The sequence below is a fragment of the Oncorhynchus gorbuscha genome, linkage group LG10 (genome assembly GCF_021184085.1).
Source record: "Oncorhynchus gorbuscha isolate QuinsamMale2020 ecotype Even-year linkage group LG10, OgorEven_v1.0, whole genome shotgun sequence".
Taxonomy (NCBI): domain Eukaryota; kingdom Metazoa; phylum Chordata; class Actinopteri; order Salmoniformes; family Salmonidae; genus Oncorhynchus; species Oncorhynchus gorbuscha.
The window spans coordinates 23,213,564-23,234,101 of record NC_060182.1 but is presented as its reverse complement, the minus strand read 5'-3'; the positions used below and the strand labels follow the sequence as shown (position 1 = coordinate 23,234,101).

Genomic DNA, 20,538 nt, shown 5'->3' with positions numbered 1-20,538 from the left:
GTATTATATGTAGGCCGGTGACATTTTTTAAACATTTTTTCTTAATCCATTTTAAATTCAGGCTGTAACACAACAAATGTGGAAAAAGTCAAAGGGTGGAAATACTTTCTGAAGGTAATGTATAGAACGAGAGTGAGACAGAAAGGAGCCATGTGACGAGAGCGCCCTCTAGAGTTGTAAATCAACGGCCACTGGGCACTTTGCCAATAAAGACAACTTCCCTCATGTGTTATTGATTGAGATTGACCAGTCAACTGTGCTAATCTGACTGTCCTTTAATTGTTTAACTCCCAGCAGAATATTTCTGAAGTAATCCAAATCTCCACAGAATGATACAGACATACCAAGCAGAAAATAAGGCCAACAGAGAGGAGTGATTATTACACACGGTCTAAATCATTGAACACCAGAGGCCAGTAGTACTCTATTTCTGTTTTCCCAATGCTTCTAAAGCTGGTGAGTTTGGGGCCTTATCTGTTTGTAATGGAAAATATTGAGGTGATGGAGTTGAATCACCTTGCACAGGGAGCCACGCTTTGGATCCTCAGATGAGAGGTACAGTCTTTTTCAATTCCATCCACTGTCACAATCGTTGTATAACATTTAAGTAAGCAGTAGCATGCAGTCCCTTGTCTCAGGAGATGGCCCAAACCTCCAGGTCGTTGATTAGGAAGTCGTCAGAGGAGGACAACACGTCATTGTCAAATGTGTCACACCTCTGGCTCTGCCCACGGATCAGGCCATCGTCTAACCACAGGCCAAAGAGACCCCTGAGAGCATGATAGAGCAGGAGAAGGGGGAGGAGGAGAGAAACAAAAGAGAGCATAATTCCTCAACTTTCAAGCACTCCTTTAGACCACTAGTTACTTCCATATTTTGTTGAATTATAGTTAGGGCCCTGGGTTTTGGTTAATTATGTCACATGATCAGGATTTTAACATTTATTTTACACCTATTCCAGAAATCAGAATTAGACCTAAAATGAAAGCAATTGTCTGAGGATGGTACTGGACCATCTGACATAAAAATAAAAGAGGACAGTTTTATGAAAAAGCTTTCATTTAAAGGTTAAAATCCAGGTCATGTGACATGATTAAGCAAAACACAGGACCCTCCCCACTGGGCACAGACGTCATTTCAAAGTCCAGTTTTGATTTACATGAGTTGCCAACTAATGAGACTTCAACGTGAAATCATCAACAACAGAAAAATTCACCATGTCATTGGATTTAGGTTACAATGACAATGTCCTTTAGTCAATGATTTTTAAAATTCAAATCAAATCGGTTTTCCACGTTAATTCAACGTCATAACGTAGATTTTTTGTTGTTGAAATGACGTGGAAATAATGGTGATTCAACCAGTTTTTGCCCAGTTAGTAGTTATAGTTTATAAATGATAGCGGATCTATTTTCACTTACCCTCCTCCACCAAATGCCAGGTAGTCTGGACTTCCCTTCACAAAGAAGGAGTTACTAAACTTCCATTCATAAACCTGTAAAATAAACAATGATCATAGCTTGTTGTCAGTTGTTGTTTGGAAACAGCAACACTCATTATGCAGTAATACAGTATTGGTAATTTAGGTTAGATTGAATCCAGCCCTAAACCAGTGATACTGAGACTCGACATGGGGATATCTCACCTGGAGTTGTGGAGAGAAGGAGAAGAGGAATGTGTGTCCTGTTCCATAGTATGACAGACTGATTCGAAGAGTAGTAGGACAAAATGCACCAAATACCTAGGACAAAGAAATAGAGTTACAGAGCAAGGGATACAAATCCCAGACAGCCTTATGGCATAGGTGGGAAAATTTGGTTTAGGCAAGTAAAAGGCCTCAGCTTCTCCTCACCTGTCCACAGTTGTCTCTGATGACAGTGAGGGTACTGGTGCTGCAGTCCATGCCCCCCATGCTCTTGTACAGAGTGCCCAGGCTGGTGCCGTGTCTCTGGGTGCTGTAAACCAGAGACCAGGGGCACTGCTCTAGCCGGGCAGGAAGATGCTCATTTAGCTGGAAACCACAGGGAATTACACTGTGACATTGTATAGGGAGCATATTTAGCACAGCAATAATTTACCACTGTACATGTGATGCATTAATTTAACAGAGAATGGTGCAACTGCAGCCTGCATTTCGGGGCGTCCTGCTGTTTCAATATGCTTGGTTTTCTAATCATGACAGATATATACATTAAAGCAAAAATATACACACAACATGTAAAGTGTCGGTCCCATGTTTCAAGAGCTGAAATTATAGATCCCAGAACGCACAAAAAGCTTGTTTATCTCTAATTTTGTGCACAAATTTGCCTACATCCCTGTTAGTTTCTCCTTTGCCAACATAATCCATCCACCTGACAGGTGTGGCATATCAAGTAGCTGATTAAACAGCATGATCATTACACAGGCACACCTTGTGCTGGGGATTTTATTATTATTATTTGTGAACCTTTATTTAACTAGGCAAGTCAGTTAAGAACACATTTTTATTTTCAATGACAGCCTAGGAACAGTGGGTTAACTGCCTGTTCAGGGGCAGAACGACAGATTTGTACCTTGTCAGCTCGGGGATTTGAACTTGCAGCATTTCGGTTACTAGTCCAACACTCTAACCACTATGCTAACCTGCCGCCCCTAATAAAAGGCCACTAAAATGTGCAGTTTTGTCACAACACACAATGCCACAGATGTCTCAAATTGAGGGAGATGCAATTGGCATGCTGACTACTGGAATGTCCACCAGAGCAGTTGTCAGATAATTTAATGTTCATTTCTCTACCATAAGCCATCTCCAACGTCGCTTTAGAGAATTTGGCAGTACATCCAACCAGCCTCACATGTATGGCGTGGTGTGGGTGAGCAGTACCTGATATCAACAGAATGACCCATGGTGATGGGTTTATGTTATGGGCAGGCATAAGCTACAGACAACGAACACAATTGCATTTTATTAATGGCAATTTGAATGCACAGAGATACTGTGACAAGGTATCTGTGACCAGTTATGTGAAATCCATAGATTAGGGCCTAATGAATTTTTAAATTGACTTATTTTCTTATATGAACTGTAACTCTTAGAAATTGTTGCATTTTGTTCAGTATAGTTGGGCAAACTTTACTGAGCATGTTGTCAACCAGCTACAGTACATGAAGTAGGTAAGTGAACAAGTGGTTTCTGTTTCCAGTGTAACATCAATATTGCTACACCTGCATGTGGGCATTCCTGAACTTCTATTAGTGCAGGAACCAATGGGATGCTCAGAATGCCCACATGCAGGAAGGCCTCAAATTGTGGGCTGCAATCACATGCTATTGATTTAATGGTATATAACCTGACCATTCTATGCTAAAAAAAGGCTGCATCAGGGTATTTATTGACAAGCCAGTCAGCCAATCGTTGCTCACGTATTTTTGCCAATCACCTCGCTGGTGTGTGGTGCCCTGTCCCTGGGTGTCAGGGCCTCTTTATCAACCTTGTTTACATTTTTCACTCAATTCTGGTTTGGTGGAGATTCTAGGATTTGTGTGAGGGTAAACAAATTATTGGAAAAATCTGTCACATGCAACATGACCCAAACACATGATTATTTCTATCTCCTGCCTTGGTATAATAGGCTATGAGATTAAAATAGGCCATGTAGCGCTACTATTTCACAACAACACTGTAGCCTACACATGATGTTAAATAATTTACTCTAAAAGTCTAAGCCATTGAGAGGGGGCACAAAACTATCTTCTTACTTCCATTAGTTTGTATGGATTACCTTCAGATGAGTTTCATGACAATTGTGGGGGTCGTTGAGCAAAATGGAAAACACCATCGTGGGGTCATGATAGTTTGTAGGTCAAACTGTTCGGACACTACAGACGTTTTTGTGAGAAGACCGATTTCTGGGATGTCTCATGGTCTGACAAACAACCGAGATAAAGAGAGTTTCATGTTGGATAGTCGATGGATAGTCGCCTGAAGTTTTCTTTAAGTCCACAAACAGCAGTTAGGGATCGTCAACATAGTGACAAATCAAAATTTTAACATTTCAATAGCTCTTTAACCATTACTCCTAAAACTTCCAAGACTTATTGTAGCTAACCCGATAGCATAGACACACATTGCACACATTTTTGTTTTGTCGATTTACATCTCGCACTATTTTTAAATGATTTATTTACATTTTTTAATTTCAATAGCTCTTTGGTCATATGACCGACTGACTTCAAACAAGGTTCAGAATGTACATTCAGTGGCCCTACACAGTGCACACCCTTCAGTTTGTCCATTTTCATCATGCAATTTTACATGAATATTCAATGTTTTTCAATCTTTATAATTTCAATAGCTCCTTGGTCATGTGACCTACCGACCTCAAGGTTCAGAATGTCCACTACCCTCCTATATTGCACACCCTTTAGTTTGTCCATTTTCATCTCACACGTTTTTACATTCAATTTGTAAACTTTCTAATTTCAATAGCTCCTTGGTCATGTGACCTACTGACTTCAAACAAGGTTCAGAATGTTTAGTGGATTATAGTTATTCCATTGTACTGGATCAAATACATGTTAGCATTTTACATACATTCCTAAGTGTAATAATTTATTATGACATACTGTGAAATACTCTTGGCTGCTGACTCTGTCACTTTCAGACATGCGCAGAGCAGACTGAAAATGTTATGCAGGTGAATGAGGACCCAAAAGCGACTTGGCGAAAACAGAGTCTTTAATCCAGTATAAGGAAATAGCAATACTCCTAGACAAATCGGAGCGGTAAATAAAGCATAAAAACAATATCACTCGTAATCACGAGAACTGACTGGAGACTCGATAATAAACTGCAGGTTGCCTCGGGAAGGCACTTGACCGTAGCAGACTCAGACACCTGCTCACCACGCAGCATCTGAGGGAAACACGACACGACAGGGCGATACAAAGACACAGCACGGTGAACAATATACAAGGATCCGACAGGGCAGAAACGGAAAACAAGGGGAGAAATAGGGACTCTAATCAGGGGAAAAGATAGGGAACAGGTGTGGGAAGACTAAATGATTGATTAGGGGAATAGGAACAGCTGGGAGCAGGAACGGAACGACAGAGAGAAGAGAGAGAGGGAGGGAGAGAGAAAAAGGGGAACGAACCTAAAAAGACCAGCAGGGGGAAAACGAACAGAAGGAAAAGCAAAATGACAAGACAATATAAGACAAAACATGACAGTACCCCCACTCACCGAGCGCCTCCTGGCGCACTCGAGGAGGAATCCTGGCGGCAACGGAGGAAATCATCAATAAGTGAACGGTCCAGCACGTCCCGAGACGGAACCCAACTCCTCTCCTCAGGACCGTAACCCTCCCAATCCACTAAGTATTGGTGACCCCGTCCCCGAGAACGCATGTCCATGATCCTACGTACCTTGTAAATAGGTGCGCTCTCGACAAGGACGGGAGGGGGAGGGAAGACGAACGGGGGTGCGAAGAAAGGGCTTGACACAGGAGACATGGAAGACAGGATGGACGCGACGAAGATGTCGCGGAAGAAGCAGTCGCACAGCGACAGGATTGACGACCTGGGAGACACGGAACGGACCAATGAACCGTGGAGTCAACTTACGAGAAGCTGTCGTAAGAGGAAGGTTGCGAGTGGAAAGCCACACTCTCTGGCCGCATCAATACCTTGGACTCTTAATCCTACGTTTATTGGCGGCTCTCACAGTCTGTGCCCTGTAACGGCAAAGTGCAGACCTTACCCTCCTCCAGGTGCGCTCACAACGTTGGACAAACGCTTGAGCGGAGGGAACGCTGGACTCGGCAAGCTGGGATGAGAACAGAGGAGGCTGGTAACCCAGACTACTCTGAAACGGAGATAACCCGGTAGCAGACGAAGGAAGCGAGTTGTGAGCGTATTCTGCCCAGGGGAGCTGTTCTGCCCAAGACGCAGGGTTTCTGAAAGAAAGGCTGCGTAGTATGCGACCAATCGTCTGATTGGCCCTCTCTGCTTGACCGTTAGACTGGGGATGAAACCCGGAAGAGAGACTGACGGACGCACCAATCAAACGATAGAACTCCCTCCAAAACTGTGACGTGAATTGCGGACCTCTGTCTGAAACGGCGTCTAACGGGAGGCCATGAATTCTGAACACATTCTCGATGATGATTTGTGCCGTCTCCTTAGCGGAAGGAAGTTTAGCGAGAGGAATGAAATGTGCCGCCTTAGAGAACCTATCGACAACCGTAAGAATCACAGTCTTCCCCGCAGACAAAGGCAGACTGGTAATGAAGTCTAGGGCGATGTGAGACCATGGTCGAGAAGGAATGGGGAGCGGTCTGAGACGACCGGCAGGAGGAGAGTTACCTGACTTAATCTGCGCGCAGTCCGAACAAGCAGCCACGAAACGGCGCGTGTCACGCTCCTGAGTCGGCCACCAAAAGCGCTGGCGAATAGAAGCAAGAGTGCCTCGAACACCGGGATGACCAGCTAACTTGGCAGAGTGAGCCCACTGAAGAACAGCCAGACGAGTGGAAACAGGAACGAAAAGAAGGTTACTAGGACAAGCGCGCGGCGACGCAGTGTGCGTGAGTGCTTGCTTAACCTGTCTTTCAATTCCCCAGACTGTCAACCCGACAACACGCCCATAAGGAAGAATCCCCTCGGGATCAGTAGAAGCCACAGAAGAACTAAAAAGACGGGATAAGGCATCAGGCTTGGTGTTCTTGCTACCCGGACGGTAAGAAATCACAAACTCGAAACGAGCGAAAAATAACGCCCAACGAGCTTGACGAGCATTAAGTCGTTTGGCAGAACGGATGTACTCAAGGTTCTTATGGTCTGTCCAAACGACAAAAGGAACGGTCGCCCCCTCCAACCACTGTCGCCATTCGCCTAGGGCTAAGCGGATGGCGAGCAGTTCGCGGTTACCCACATCATAGTTGCGTTCAGATGGCGACAGGCGATGAGAAAAATAAGCGCAAGGATGAACCTTATCGTCAGACTGGAAGCGCTGGGATAGAATGGCTCCCACGCCTACCTCTGAAGCGTCAACCTCGACAATGAATTGTCTAGTGACGTCAGGAGTAACGAGGATAGGAGCGGACGTAAAACGTTATTTTAGAAGATCAAAAGCTCCCTGGGCGGAACCGGACCACTTAAAACACGTCTTGACAGAAGTAAGAGCTGTGAGAGGGGCAGCAACTTGACCGAAATTACGAATGAAACGCCGATAGAAATTAGCGAAACCTAGAAAGCGCTGCAACTCGACACGTGACCTTGGAACGGGCCACTCACTGACAGCTTGGACCTTAGCGGAATCCATCTGAATGCCTTCAGCGGAAATAACGGAACCGAGAAAAGTAACGGAGGAGACATGAAAAGAGCACTTCTCAGCCTTCACGTAGAGACAATTCTCTAAAAGGCGCTGGAGAACACGTCGAACGTGCTGAACATGAATCTCGAGTGACGGTGAAAAAAATCAGGATATCGTCAAGGTAGACAAAAACAAAGATGTTCAGCATGTCTCTCAGAACATCATTAACTAATGCCTGAAAAACAGCTGGCGCATTGGCGAGACCAAACGGCAGAACCCGGTACTCAAAATGCCCTAACGGAGTGTTAAACGCCGTTTTCCACTCGTCCCCCTCTCTGATGCGCACGAGATGGTAAGCGTTACGAAGGTCCAACTTAGTAAAGCACCTGGCTCTCTGCAGAATCTCGAAGGCTGATGACATAAGGGGAAGCGGATAACGATTCTTAACCGTTATGTCATTCAGCCCTCGATAATCCACGCAGGGGCGCAGAGTACCGTCCTTTTTCTTAACAAAAAAGAACCCCGCCCCGGCCGGAGAGGAAGAAGGCACTATGGTACCGGCGTCAAGAGACACAGACAAACGAGCGAGCAGCGCCGGCTCGTTCCAGTCACTAGAGGCAGCAAGAGTGCGAAACTCTATAGAGTAATCCGTTATGGATCGATCACCTTGACATAGGGAAGCCAGGGCCCTAGAAGCCTCCCTACCAAAAACTGAACGATCAAAAACCCGAATCATCTCCTCTTTAAAGTTCTGGTAATTGTTTGAACAATCAGCCCTTGCCTCCCAGATAGCTGTGCCCCACTCTCGAGCCCGGCCAGTAAGGAGTGAAATGACGTAAGCAACCCGAGCGCTCTCTCTAGAGTATGTGTTGGGTTGGAGAGAGAACACAATATCACACTGGGTGAGAAAGGAGCGGCACTCCTTGGGCTGCCCGGAGTAGCAAGGTGGGTTATTAACCCTAGGTTCCGGAGGCTCGGCAGACCAGGAAGTAACAGGTGGCACGAGACGAAGACTCTGGAACTGTCCAGAGAGGTCGGAAACCTGAGCGGCCAGGTTCTCCATGGCATGACGAGCAGCAGACAATTCCTGCTCGTGTCTGCCGAGCATGGCTCCTTGGATCTCGACGGCAGTGTTACGAGCGTCTGTAGTCGCTGGGTCCATTCTTTGGTCGGATCCTTCTGTTATGCAGGTGAATGAGGACCCAAAAGCGACTTGGCGAAAACAGAGTCTTTAATCCAGTATAAGGAAATAGCAATACTCCTAGACAAATCGGAGCGGTAAATAAAGCATAAAAACAATATCACTCGTAATCACGAGAACTGACTGGAGACTCGATAATAAACTGCAGGTTGCCTCGGGAAGGCACTTGACCGTAGCAGACTCAGACACCTGCTCACCACGCAGCATCTGAGGGAAACACAACACGACAGGGCGATACAAAGACACAGCACGGTGAACAATATACAAGGATCCGACAGGGCAGAAACGGAAAACAAGGGGAGAAATAGGGACTCTAATCAGGGGAAAAGATAGGGAACAGGTGTGGGAAGACTAAATGATTGATTAGGGGAATAGGAACAGCTGGGAGCAGGAACGGAACGACAGAGAGAAGAGAGAGAGGGAGGGAGAGAGAAAAAGGGGAACGAACCTAAAAAGACCAGCAGGGGGAAAACGAACAGAAGGAAAAGCAAAATGACAAGACAATATAAGACAAAACATGACAGAAAAGGGAAGGGTAGCTCTTGACTTGAACCACAGGGGCTATCTGCAAAGAGAGAGTAATCCAAAAGGCACAGACACATCCCTTGACCTGTATGCATTCTCTCCTGATTGGTCTCTGTGGTGCTTAGTCACTGGGCACTCCGTTGCTGACCCCATCATAAAGTTTTTACACAGTCTGACTAAAGTGCCAGAGGTATGAGGACAGACATCCTCCTTTGTATTTGTGGAAACAAATATTTCCTAACACTTTGAATCCTATTCTTGGACAGTTAGAAGACACAATGTGTCAAGGCAAAAAAATAAATAATAATAATTACTGTACATGAGTAACCTCAACCCTATGGGTCTGTGGGTGTTTGGGCCAATAAAGTGCCAACTCAATTCTACCACTGACTAGTCTCTCATGCCCATATGAATGGGGACACAGGGAAATCGTTTTTAATCTAAACCAGACCTTTTTTACTGGAGTACACTGACACCTAAGTGGGGCTCTTTTCCTGACACAAAGTAGCACTTTACCAGATAAGAAGTCAAGAAGATCAAAAAATAGATTGTTGTAAGGGTGTATTACGTTCTGTGCTGTGGTAAAATCACAGCTGAAAAATGCCTCTATGTGTTTACTGTATGTGGGAATGTCTTATGTCCATCCTACATGTAGTGTTGGTACATGGAATATTCCTCAACTGCATATATCATAAATTGCTATTTCAAATAGAAGCATTATGTTCAACAACTGACATTTCCAGATGTTATTTTGACAAACACACTTTAACACACTTTGGTGCTTACAATTAATTCTTTATTGTCATAGACTTGGTGGGCACTGTCATCTGTGGTCTTTGTGATATGACTTTCTTTAAGCACGTACTGATGAAACTGTCACTTAATATTTTTTTTCTTAAAGTCTACAAATGCTCTACATTTATTCACTCTGGGATAGGGTTTGATCCTATATGCTACTTTTATTATTGTCCTGTAAGTGGTTCAGGGCCTATAATTTAGGCTGTGTGTAGAATGGGGCATAAAGGAAATGACCTCTACTAGATTAAAGTGATAAAGAAATCACCATAAAGTTTTGGTGTATCCATTTGTGTATCCATTTGCCTACGATTAATCCGAATTCCATTATGTTTACATAAAAAAGAGAATACTTCAAAATGAGAAGATCCTGCCATGGAAAAGACGACTGGGTGGACATAAAGTGGAAAGAAGGGGAAATAAATTCATACCATGCAGCAGGACACCTTCAGCTGTGGGGTCTTTTTAATTCAGGATTGATAGGTATATTTTCAATAAATTAATGGTTAGCTGTTATGTGACAATTAGGTCCGAAACCATTTTATTTTTTGGTGTAGATGGCCAAGGAAGTTGCACAGAACCCCCCCCCCCCCACACATAATATATGCCATTTTAGCAGACGCTTTTATCCAAAGCGACCTACAGTCATGTGTGCATACATTCTACGTATGGGTGGTCCCAGGAATCGAACCCACTACCCTGGCGTTACAAGCGCCATGCTCTACCAACTGAGCTACAGAAGGACCATGGAGCAAATAAATGGCTGAGGATATACTAAAAATGTCTGGTCTGACATTTTAATTAAAAAAAATATAGATATATTTTTTACCCCTTTTCTCCCCAATTGGTAGGTGTTACAGTCTTTTCTCATCGCTGCAGCTCCCATACCGACTCGGGAGGGGCAAAGGTCAAGAGCCATGCGTCCTCCAAAACACAATCCAACCAAGCCGCACTGCTTCTGGACACAACTCCCATCCAAACCGGAGGCCAGCCGCACAAATGTGTTGGAGGAAACAGAGTACACCTGGTCAGCGTGCACTGCCCCCGGCCCACCACAGGAGTCGCTAGAGAGACAAGGATATCCCTGCCGGCCAAACCCTCCCTAACGACACTGGGCCAATTGCACACCACCCCATGGGCCTCTCGGTCGCAGCCAGCTGCAATAGACCCTGGACTCAAATCCAGAATCTCTGGTGGCACAGCTAGCACTGCGATGCAGTGCCTTAGACCACTGCGCCACCCAGGAGGCCCATGGTTTGTAATGTCATTTAATTCAAAGTAAATGTACATTTTTTATTATGTTGTTGTGAGGGACACCTATGATTTTAGAGTTCAACAAAGCCAACAACTGCTTAATGTGTGCCACTGATAAAGAACCTGGATGTGGCCCAAAGACAGACTGGGTTAGTATCTTTATTTACCTTTCTCCCCAATTTTGTGGTATCCAATAGTAGTTGCTATCTTTTATCAATAGTAGTTACTATCTTTTCTCATTACTACAACTCCCGTACAGGCTTGGGAGACACAAAGGTCGAAAGCCATGCGTCCTCCGAAACACAACTCAACCAAGCCACACTGCTTCTTTAACACAGCGCGCATCCAACCCGGAAGCCAGCCGCACCAATGTGTCGGAGGAAACACTGTGCACCTGGCGACCTGGTTAGCGTGCACTGCACCCAGCCAGCCACAGGAGTCGCTGGTGCGCGATGAGACAAGGATATCCCTACCGGCCAAACCCTCCCTAAACCGGACGACGCAATGCCAATTGTGCGTCGCCCCACGGACCTCCCAGTCACGGCCGGCTGTGACAGAGCCTGGGCACAAACCCAGAGTCTCTGGTGGCACAGCTAGCAACTGCAATGCAGTGCCCTAGATCACTGTGCCACTCGGGTAACTTTATTTAACATGTTTATAAACTTTTGCCAACAGTGACAGCATATAAGACAAGTTATGATATAACACAATGGATGGCTAATTCGTCATACTGCATTGATAGTAGATATTACTTATAACCACTGCACACTTCTTAGGTGTGTAATTGACATGACCAAGGAGCTATCGAAATGTAAAACTATGAAAATGTATGTTACACTGCATGATTTTACAGTACTCAAACAAGAGTGTGCAATATATAAGGCTAGTCCGTGGACATTCTGAAGTTTGTTTGAGTCCAGTAGGTCACATGATCAAGGAGCTATTGAAAAATTTTATTTGGAAAAATTAATGTAAAAACATGTGAGATGAAAATGGACAACCCAAAGGGTGAAAAAAAAGTTTGTACTTTGTTTACACTCCCTAACTAATTAAACTAGGAATACAAAATGCTGCTCAAATTTCCACATGTTTATTAGCTTTGGAAAATGAATTAATGTCCGAAACGTGAAATGCAATGTTGTGCGCTATTTTTCCAACATCATGACACTTATTTGGAGTCTGTGGCTCAAGTGGTTTGAAAGCTATTGAGGTTTGAATGTGTGGAATATCCAACTTCAAACTGTCTTTACCTCGGGTTTACAAACACCCCGTAGCTCGGCCATCTTCCACTGCAGATGTAGAAGGCCGAGACGCAGCCAACTTCCACTGCAGCCAACTTCCACTGTAGAAGGCCGAGACGCAGCCAATGCAAATTTCTTATTTATTTTTATGTTACTTAGATTGACGCACAGATTTTAAAAAGACTACAGGACTATTTACTTTTGAGCATGATTGGCTATTGAAAGAGCGATGGATAAATGGTATTTGTTGTGTAGCAGGAACAAACCAGTCATGTCAGAAAAGGAGACACATGCTCTGCAAATATGATTATGATTTAGGCCTATATAATAAAAGTAAAATAAATATATTAGGCAATACGCCTGCAATGCAATCTTCTCACCAATGGCAAGTGGATCTGTTTTATCATTCGGCCTACGTTTGAATGTTTATTACCCTACCATGATTATAATTTCTGTGCATTAAACACCACAATTTCCCCCAAAATAACAATATTTGCTTGCAATACAGTTGATCAACCACTAGAAGTTGTGCTTACGTATGGTCTGAGATTTGCGTGGAGATACACACTTTACTGTCAAATTCAAAATGAATAAATACCAACCTTTGCGGGACAATTGGCGCACAAGGTTTAGAGTCTTTTTTGTGCGCTTGCACCTTTGATAAATAATTCCCCTAGTTTACGAGCGTTTGGTGGTATGTGTTAACAATGTGCAGTTAACAATGTGTTAACTGCCTGTTCAGGGGCAGAATGACAGATTTTTACCTTGACAGCTCGGGGATTCAATCCAGCAACCTTTCGGTTACTGGCCAAACGCTCTAACCACTAGCGTCTAACCACAAGGCCTACCTGCCACTAGGCTACCTCTAACTCTGTGGAGACCGAAGTGACCTCCAGTGATATCCAAGCCTGAGACCAAGTTAGGTCATTTCTAAGTCTAAATTGAATGAATGATGATAGATATATTGGAAGTTTCTTTGTAGTGCTTTGTAGATAAACACAAGAAAATGTTGCCCTCTCCTTTACTATTTTTTACATTGTAGAATAATAGTGAAGACATCAAAACTACGAAATAACACATATGGAGTCATGTTGTAACCAAAAAAAAGTATTGTATATTTGATATTCTTCAAAGTAGCCACCCTTTGCCTTGATGACAGCTTTGCACACTCTTGGCATTCTCTCAAACAGCTTCATGAGGTAGTTACCTGGAAAGCATTTCAATTAACAGGTCTGCCTTGTTAAAAGTTAATTTGTGGAATTTCTTTCCTTCTTAATGCATTTGAGCCAGGCAGTTGTATTTTTACAAGGTAGGGGTGGTATACAGAAGATAGCCCTATTTGGTAAAAGACCAAGTCCATATTATGGCAAGAACAGCTCAAATAAGCAGAGAAACGACAGTCCATCATTACTTTAAGACATGAAGGTCAATCAATATGTAACATTTCAAGAACTTTGAAAGTTTCTTCAAGTGCAGTCGCAAAAACCATCAAGCGCTATGATTAAATGGGATCTCATGAGGACCGCCACAAGAAAGGAAGACCCAGAGTTACCTATGCTGCAGAGGATAACTGCACCTCAGATTGAAGCCCAAATAAATGCTTCACAGAGTTCAATTAAAAAGACACATCTCAACTAGCACCATCGATTTCAGGAATCCACTTGCAAACAAAGGAGTCCAAAAAGCTACCTCTAAACTTTGTTCAAACAAGTCAAACTATGTTTCTATTTAATCCGCAGGTATCCTAAAATGTAAATAAACTATAATATTTCATGCAGTGGTCTGATACTGCTTCCATTTCAATATTATCGCTTGCACAGTGCTCCTTGGGATGTTTAAAGCTTGGGAAATCTTTTTGTATCCAAATCCGGCTTTAAACTTCTTCACAACAGTATCTCGGACCTGCCTGGTGTGTTCCTTCATGATGCTTTCTGCGCTTTTAACGGACCTCTGAGACTAAAAGTTTGAAATATCCAATAAATGTCCTTCCACTTCATGATTGTGTCCCACTTGTTGTTGATTCTTCACAAAAAAATACAGTTTTATATCTTTATGTTTGAAGCCTGAAATGTGGCAAAAGGTCGCAAAGTTCAAGGGGGCCGAATACTTTCGCAAGGCACTGTAGACCCTATCCCTAAGAAGCTTTAGACCGGTGGAAATCTGTCCTTTGGTCTGATGAGTCCAAATTTGACATTTTTGGTTCTAAGCACCGTGTCTTTATGAGACGCAGAGTAGGTGAACAGATGATCTCCGCATGTGTGGTTCACACTGTGAAGCATGGAGGAGGAGGCACTTTTCTGGTGACACTGTCTGTAATTTATTTAGAATTCAAGGCACACTTAACCAGCATGGCTACCACAGCATTCTGCAACGATACGCAATCCCATCTGCTGTGCGCTTAGTGGGACTACAACAGGACAATGACCCAACATACCTCCAGGCTGTGTAAGGGCTATTTGACCAAGAAGTATAGTGATGGAGTGCTGCATCAGATGACCTGGCCTCTACAATCACTGACCTCAACCCAATTGAGATGGTTTGGTATGAGTTGGACCTCAGAGTGAAGTAAAAGCAGCCAACAAGTGCTTAGCATATGTGGGAACTCCTTCAAGACCGTTGTAAAAGCCTTTCAGGTGAAGCTGGTTGAGAGAATGCCAAGAATGTGCAAAGCTGTTATCAAGGCAAAGGGTGGCTACTTTGAAGAATCTAAAATATATTGTGATTTGTTTAACACTTTTTTGGTTACTACATGATTCCATATTTGTTATTTCACAGTTTTGATGTCTTCACTATTATTATACAATGTAGAAAATAGTAACAACATAAAGAAACACCCTTGAATGAGTAGGTGTGTCCAAACTTTAATGTGTGTGTATATATATATTTATATATATACATATATATATTTTTACAGCATTCCCAATGTTATTTATATAGATTTTAAACTGTAGTGGCCCGAGTATCGAAACCTTGGGGCACTCCTCTATGTAATACAAGGAACTCAGATTTGACCCCAGCTACCTTGAAGGCCTGAGTTGTGTCATTGAGATAATTATGAAACCATTGACAAGCATCAGTACCCAACCCTATCGAGGACAGCTTATTCAACAGAAGAACATGGTCTACACGACAGTATCAAAAGCTTTTGGTGCCAATAGCTAATAAGGCAGCAAGAACTTCTGTTTCTGTGAGTTGCCCAAAAGAAAAACCCTGACTACCATTTCCCAAGTCACATGAGGTTGAATGATCATCCATTGAGGCAACTGGAGGCTGTACAACTGACTGGCCAAGACCAGCATGACCACAATTTCCTTCAAATAGGAAACCAGCTGAGATAAAATGCTGATTTAAAAACATTACAAATCTGAACTTTTTTTGTAACAATGCTTTTTTTTTGTAACTACTTGCTTTAGGCAGGGAAGTAGAGCCTCTTCAGTGAATTAACAGTTTTCCAGAATTTAGAGGGATCACTAACAGTCTGTCATAGCACTGAGGAAGTAGTTTGATTTGGCCTTTAACTGAGGCAGTGCATCTATTTCTCAAATGCCTAAATAGCTGACAATCAGCTAATGAGTCAGCTTGTCTAACCTTGGCCCAGGCTGGATTTCTTATTAAAAAGTCTAAAGCCTTGTTCACATTGGCAGTCACTCAGAGGTGGGACCAAGTCATTGTTTTACAAGTCACAAGTAAGTCTCAAGTCTTAGCACTCAAGCTCACCCTCTTCCTCCCTCTCTCTTTTAGACCTCCTCTGCCTCTCTTTTCCCCTCCATTCCTTCTCCATATTCCAAGTACACGTCTCCTTATGATAATACTGTAGTTCTCCTGATATGTATCTTGTCCTTCTCGAGGGACGCCATTTAACTGGCTGTCACAATCTCTGTACCCTCGGGATGTAGCGCTCAACAGTGCATCCCAATTATAAAGCAGCTGCTTTGTCTTGATGTCCTTCTTTATCAAAAGCTACCACACCGCTTTTCCATTTCAAACAAGCGCGCTCTTCCAATTACCATCCACCGTCTTGCTTCATCTGGTTCGGAGGAAGATGTTTAGGGGTGGGTGTGCTGTTTGTTGACTTTCTTTCTCCGCTCATACGGAGAAATTAAAGGGTATACTCATACCGAGTATTAAAGGGCCAGGCACAATTTTTTAACATTCTGAATGATTAAGGGGTGCTGCAGCACCCTCAGCACCCATACTTCTCGTGGTTAAGAACAGACGTCAGTTCAACCTCCAGTTTTGATTTCCATTTGGTTGTAAGTCAACTAACCTGAATTCAACGTGAAATCAACAAAAAATGCACCATGTCATTGGATTTAGGTCAACATTTGGGTAAAAAACGATTTTTCAAATCAAATCAGTTTTGCAGTTATCACATTACATGTTTTGGTTGAAATTACTTGGAAATGTTGATTCAACCAGTTTTTGCCCAGTGGGTGGAAACTCGATAAAAACGAGCACTGACTGGGAAGAATGAGTTTTGAACGGTCATCTATGTAGGAATTCCAAGTCGGAAACTTGAGAAACCTATTTGTAGAGCTTTGACTTTCCAACCTAAAGATCACTGACATTATAATTTGACCTAGGTTTTTCAGTCCTCAGTTGTCTTGAACTCATCATTAGTATATTGTTTGGCATTGTTTGTAGTGTTAATATGCTAACATGTAGTTGCTCAGTTGACCAAACCAATGTTGTAGCCATATTTATGTCAAGCTAAGTACTCAAGTCAAGCATCGCAGTTATAATCACCAAGCATATTTTGTTATGTGTCACTTGCATTTGGTTAACTTCTGAATTTGGCCACTAGGAAGCAGGCAAACATAACTGTCTTTGAGAGCTGGAAGTCATACCTGACATAGTTGACCAATGTGAAGGAGGCTGCTTTGGTCTGTGAGCACAGGCTTCGTTGGGTCCTCCGAGCTGAGGTAGTCTAAATCCTGCCTGTCTGAAAGGCACCGTCTTTGTGTATGAAGACTGTCCACTTCGACAATCTCAAAATCTTTTTCCTGATTCTCTTCATCCCTACTATTGATCCGCTGGAATGAGGGTGAGGCCTGTCTGACACGGTTGACCTGTGTGACACACACACACACACACACACACACACACACACACACACACACACACACACACACACACACACACACACACACACACACACACACACACACACACACACACACACACACACACACACACACACACACCTGGTGAGAGGAGTAGGAAGACAGCTCAGAGTTCCATCAGACATCACTCAAAGTTCCAACAATCGATTTTGCGTTGCTTTCTCTCTTCTTCTCCATCGCTGCTCCTCACTTTGGTCTCCAAGCAATTAGCCTGCTAGCATTCCACCGAGTGCACAGTGCTACATGTTTCCCTCCTCTCTCTCCCTCTTTTCTTGATCAATTCCTTTATCCCTCTCTGGAAAGTGCTTGGTGGCTTTGGCTGTCCGACACCCATAACCGAAGGTGTTTTAAAACCAACACTAATACCCTTTGTTGTTCTGTAAAGGGCTGTTGTAGGGAGACAGCAATGGATTTGTGTGTGTGTGTGTGTGTGTGTGTGTGTGTGTGTGAGAGAGAAAAGTGTGTGTGTTACTGTGTTTGTGTGTGTGTGTGTGTGTGTGTGTGTGTGTGTGTGTGTGTGTGTGAGAGAGAAAAGGAGTGTTTACTGTGTTTGTGTACCCGTGCACGCATGCACTCTGTATATGTCTGTGGGGATGTGTGTGTGTTTGTGTGCTTCTTTACTTCACAGTCTTAAAGAACATTCATCAACCCCGAGGGTAGCCTTCTCTGTTCCCATAGTGAGAGGCTTTTTGCATCCTTCTGCTGATCTGGCAGGCTGCAGTACGCAATCACAGCTTTATAGTGATGAGCTTTGTGTGTGTGTTTGTGACTGTGTGTACTTTCACAGTCTATATCCATCAGGACTTCAGTGCAATGGTTTCCCTATGGATCTATAGCCAACACAAAGCCTTACAGTCAGTTAACTGGCTTATGATTGTCCATTCTTTCCTCAATAGCTTGCTCTATGGGTAATGGTCTTCTTCAGTTCTGGTGGACAAAAGCTATGTTCTGATGTTTGAAAGTGTACCATAAGCACAGGGCCGGAATTATGCATTTGGGGTCCTGGGGCACCTACCTCCAGGGGGCCCCCCCAAACAGATTTTTGAGGAAAATAGCTAACTTCCTGCATTTCAACACATTTTGCCATGGGGCCGAGAGAAGGATTTGCAGTTTTATAATGTTATTCTACAATTTTTTTCATGAGGCTGAAAGCTCATTTTGCCATTTAAAGCAAATCTCCTGATATTCTACACATTTTGACATAGGGATGAGAGTACATGCCTGGTATTGTTCCAAATACCAGAAAAACTTTGGTTAGTGTGCAAGTTATAATCCATAATAACTATACAGTATCAAGTGTTTAAGTGCACTGAACTCTTCTCTAACTATTCCTTTGCCTCCCAGTCCCAGCCAAAAAGAATAAATCAATGAAATCGTTGCCACACGACTGTACAGTAAACAGCTCCCTGCTGTCTTTCTGCATGCGGTGACCTGCGAATAGGGAAGCACAGACGTGCTGCCTATGTGGCACTAAGCCACACAGAGACTCGCTCGTCACTTTGCCAGCGACTGCGCTTGTGTAGAAACACAATATGGTCGTCTTGGCTGGGCGCTCAGATAGACGGAGGTGGGGAAACAAACGTTTGCCAGCCAAGTTGTGTCATTCTTTAAAAAATGTTTTTTTCGCTCTCTCCTTCTCTACTCTCAGGCCATTCTCTGCAGGGAGCCGTGTGGGAAAGGAAATAATCTTTCTGGACTGATAGGAAGGAGTGATCAAATGCACAGTGTTCTCAAAAACAATCCAACATTGTGACATTATTGTGTTGTTTGATTTTTCAAGTTCTCAGATTGATAATGTATTTATTCCATTTCCCTTTTATATCCTACAAAGATTTTACTGTTTTATAAAGGAAACTTCTGGGAAAGATGAATCCATTAAGTAATCGTTACATAATATATATTTTTCCCAGCAGTGTGGAATTGAAGCTGTGTCTTGTATAACAAATGAAAGCCATTATCACTTTTACATAATAGCGACATTAATAGAACTGATAACAGTTTCATCATCACCTTGATCTGTCACCCCTCTTTTCCCTGGAATAATGGCAGCTAATAGCATCTCTTTCCACAGAAAATGTTCTGATTAATATAGAATTGACATATCTGCCAGCCCTCCATAATGAATTGACATCATTAACTATACTGGAAAGTGAGTAACTAGAGACAAACCATTCAGAACACAATATTATGTTCCCACAATATGTTCCCATCCACACTGCTCTTTTATTCTGGTAATGATACACAGTGCTATTGGCATATATTATCATATGTCATTGGAATATATTTCTACACACTAGCACTTACCCTATATTGTCGACAATGTCAAAGGACATCTTAAAAAAAAAAAACACCAATCACTGTGTAGGGCAACTGCCGTGTTTATATATACACAGCAATGGCTGTAAGCAGTAACACACAACCACCTCTATTTCTGTTTCTCACAGAACACTGAACACACTATGGAAGTCCTTTGTTCTTACATGAACAGTAGAGGATTTTCATGTGTTACATTATCATTGATCACTGCATTCCGTTGCAAAACTTTGGTTTAAGATCTAATGTTTATGAAGTACACTTTACTTTAAGCCTGAGTGACAGGGTTAAAGCCCCATCTAACTAATAACCAATTGGTAACTGATTATTCCAACCCTACACATACACACTGTACTCACCAAGAGGTTGTAACGCAAGGCTTTGAGTATATCCATATTCTTCAGTGATTCTCCAATGAAAATGTCTCCCTGTATGAACATTTATTCCCTTCTCAGTTAATCAGGTAGGTAGCCTAGCCTAGTGGTTAAGAACATTGGGCCAGTAACTGAAAGGTTGCTGGTTCAAATCCCAGAGCTAAATAGGTGAAATATCTGTCCATGTGCCCTTGCTCCTCCTGTAAGTCACTCTGGAAAAGAGTGTCTGCTAAATGTAATTACACCTTCACCTGGACACACCTATTCCCTCCCCCTCTTTTGCTCTGATGAGGGTGGTTAGAAGGTGTGGAATATTGCTCAGCGACATCTCATTTCTCAAGGTACTCAATAGGGAACAGCAGTTTTGAATGATGGTTTGAGCATAATTGATAGGTTCCTGTATGTCATTGATATG

General features: G+C 43.0%; 1 protein-coding gene across 2 annotated transcripts; it reads right to left on the bottom strand.

Annotated features, from left to right (window-relative positions):
• Nucleotides 1-259: 259 nt before the first annotated feature.
• LOC124045700 (TLD domain-containing protein 2-like) lies at nt 260-20,328 on the bottom strand. 2 transcript variants are annotated; one of them, XM_046365235.1, is made up of 6 exons: nt 20,109-20,328; nt 17,161-17,382; nt 1,853-2,011; nt 1,646-1,741; nt 1,422-1,495; nt 260-770 (listed from the first exon to the last, which is right to left on the bottom strand). In XM_046365235.1, exons 1-6 carry the CDS (start codon nt 20,187-20,189, stop codon nt 635-637), a joined length of 768 nt encoding a protein of 255 aa, XP_046221191.1. In that variant the 5' UTR covers nt 20,190-20,328; the 3' UTR covers nt 260-634. The 2 variants fall into 2 exon arrangements, with proteins under 2 accessions (XP_046221191.1, XP_046221192.1); XM_046365236.1 differs by lacking the exon at nt 17,161-17,382.
• Nucleotides 20,329-20,538: the final 210 nt, after the last annotated feature.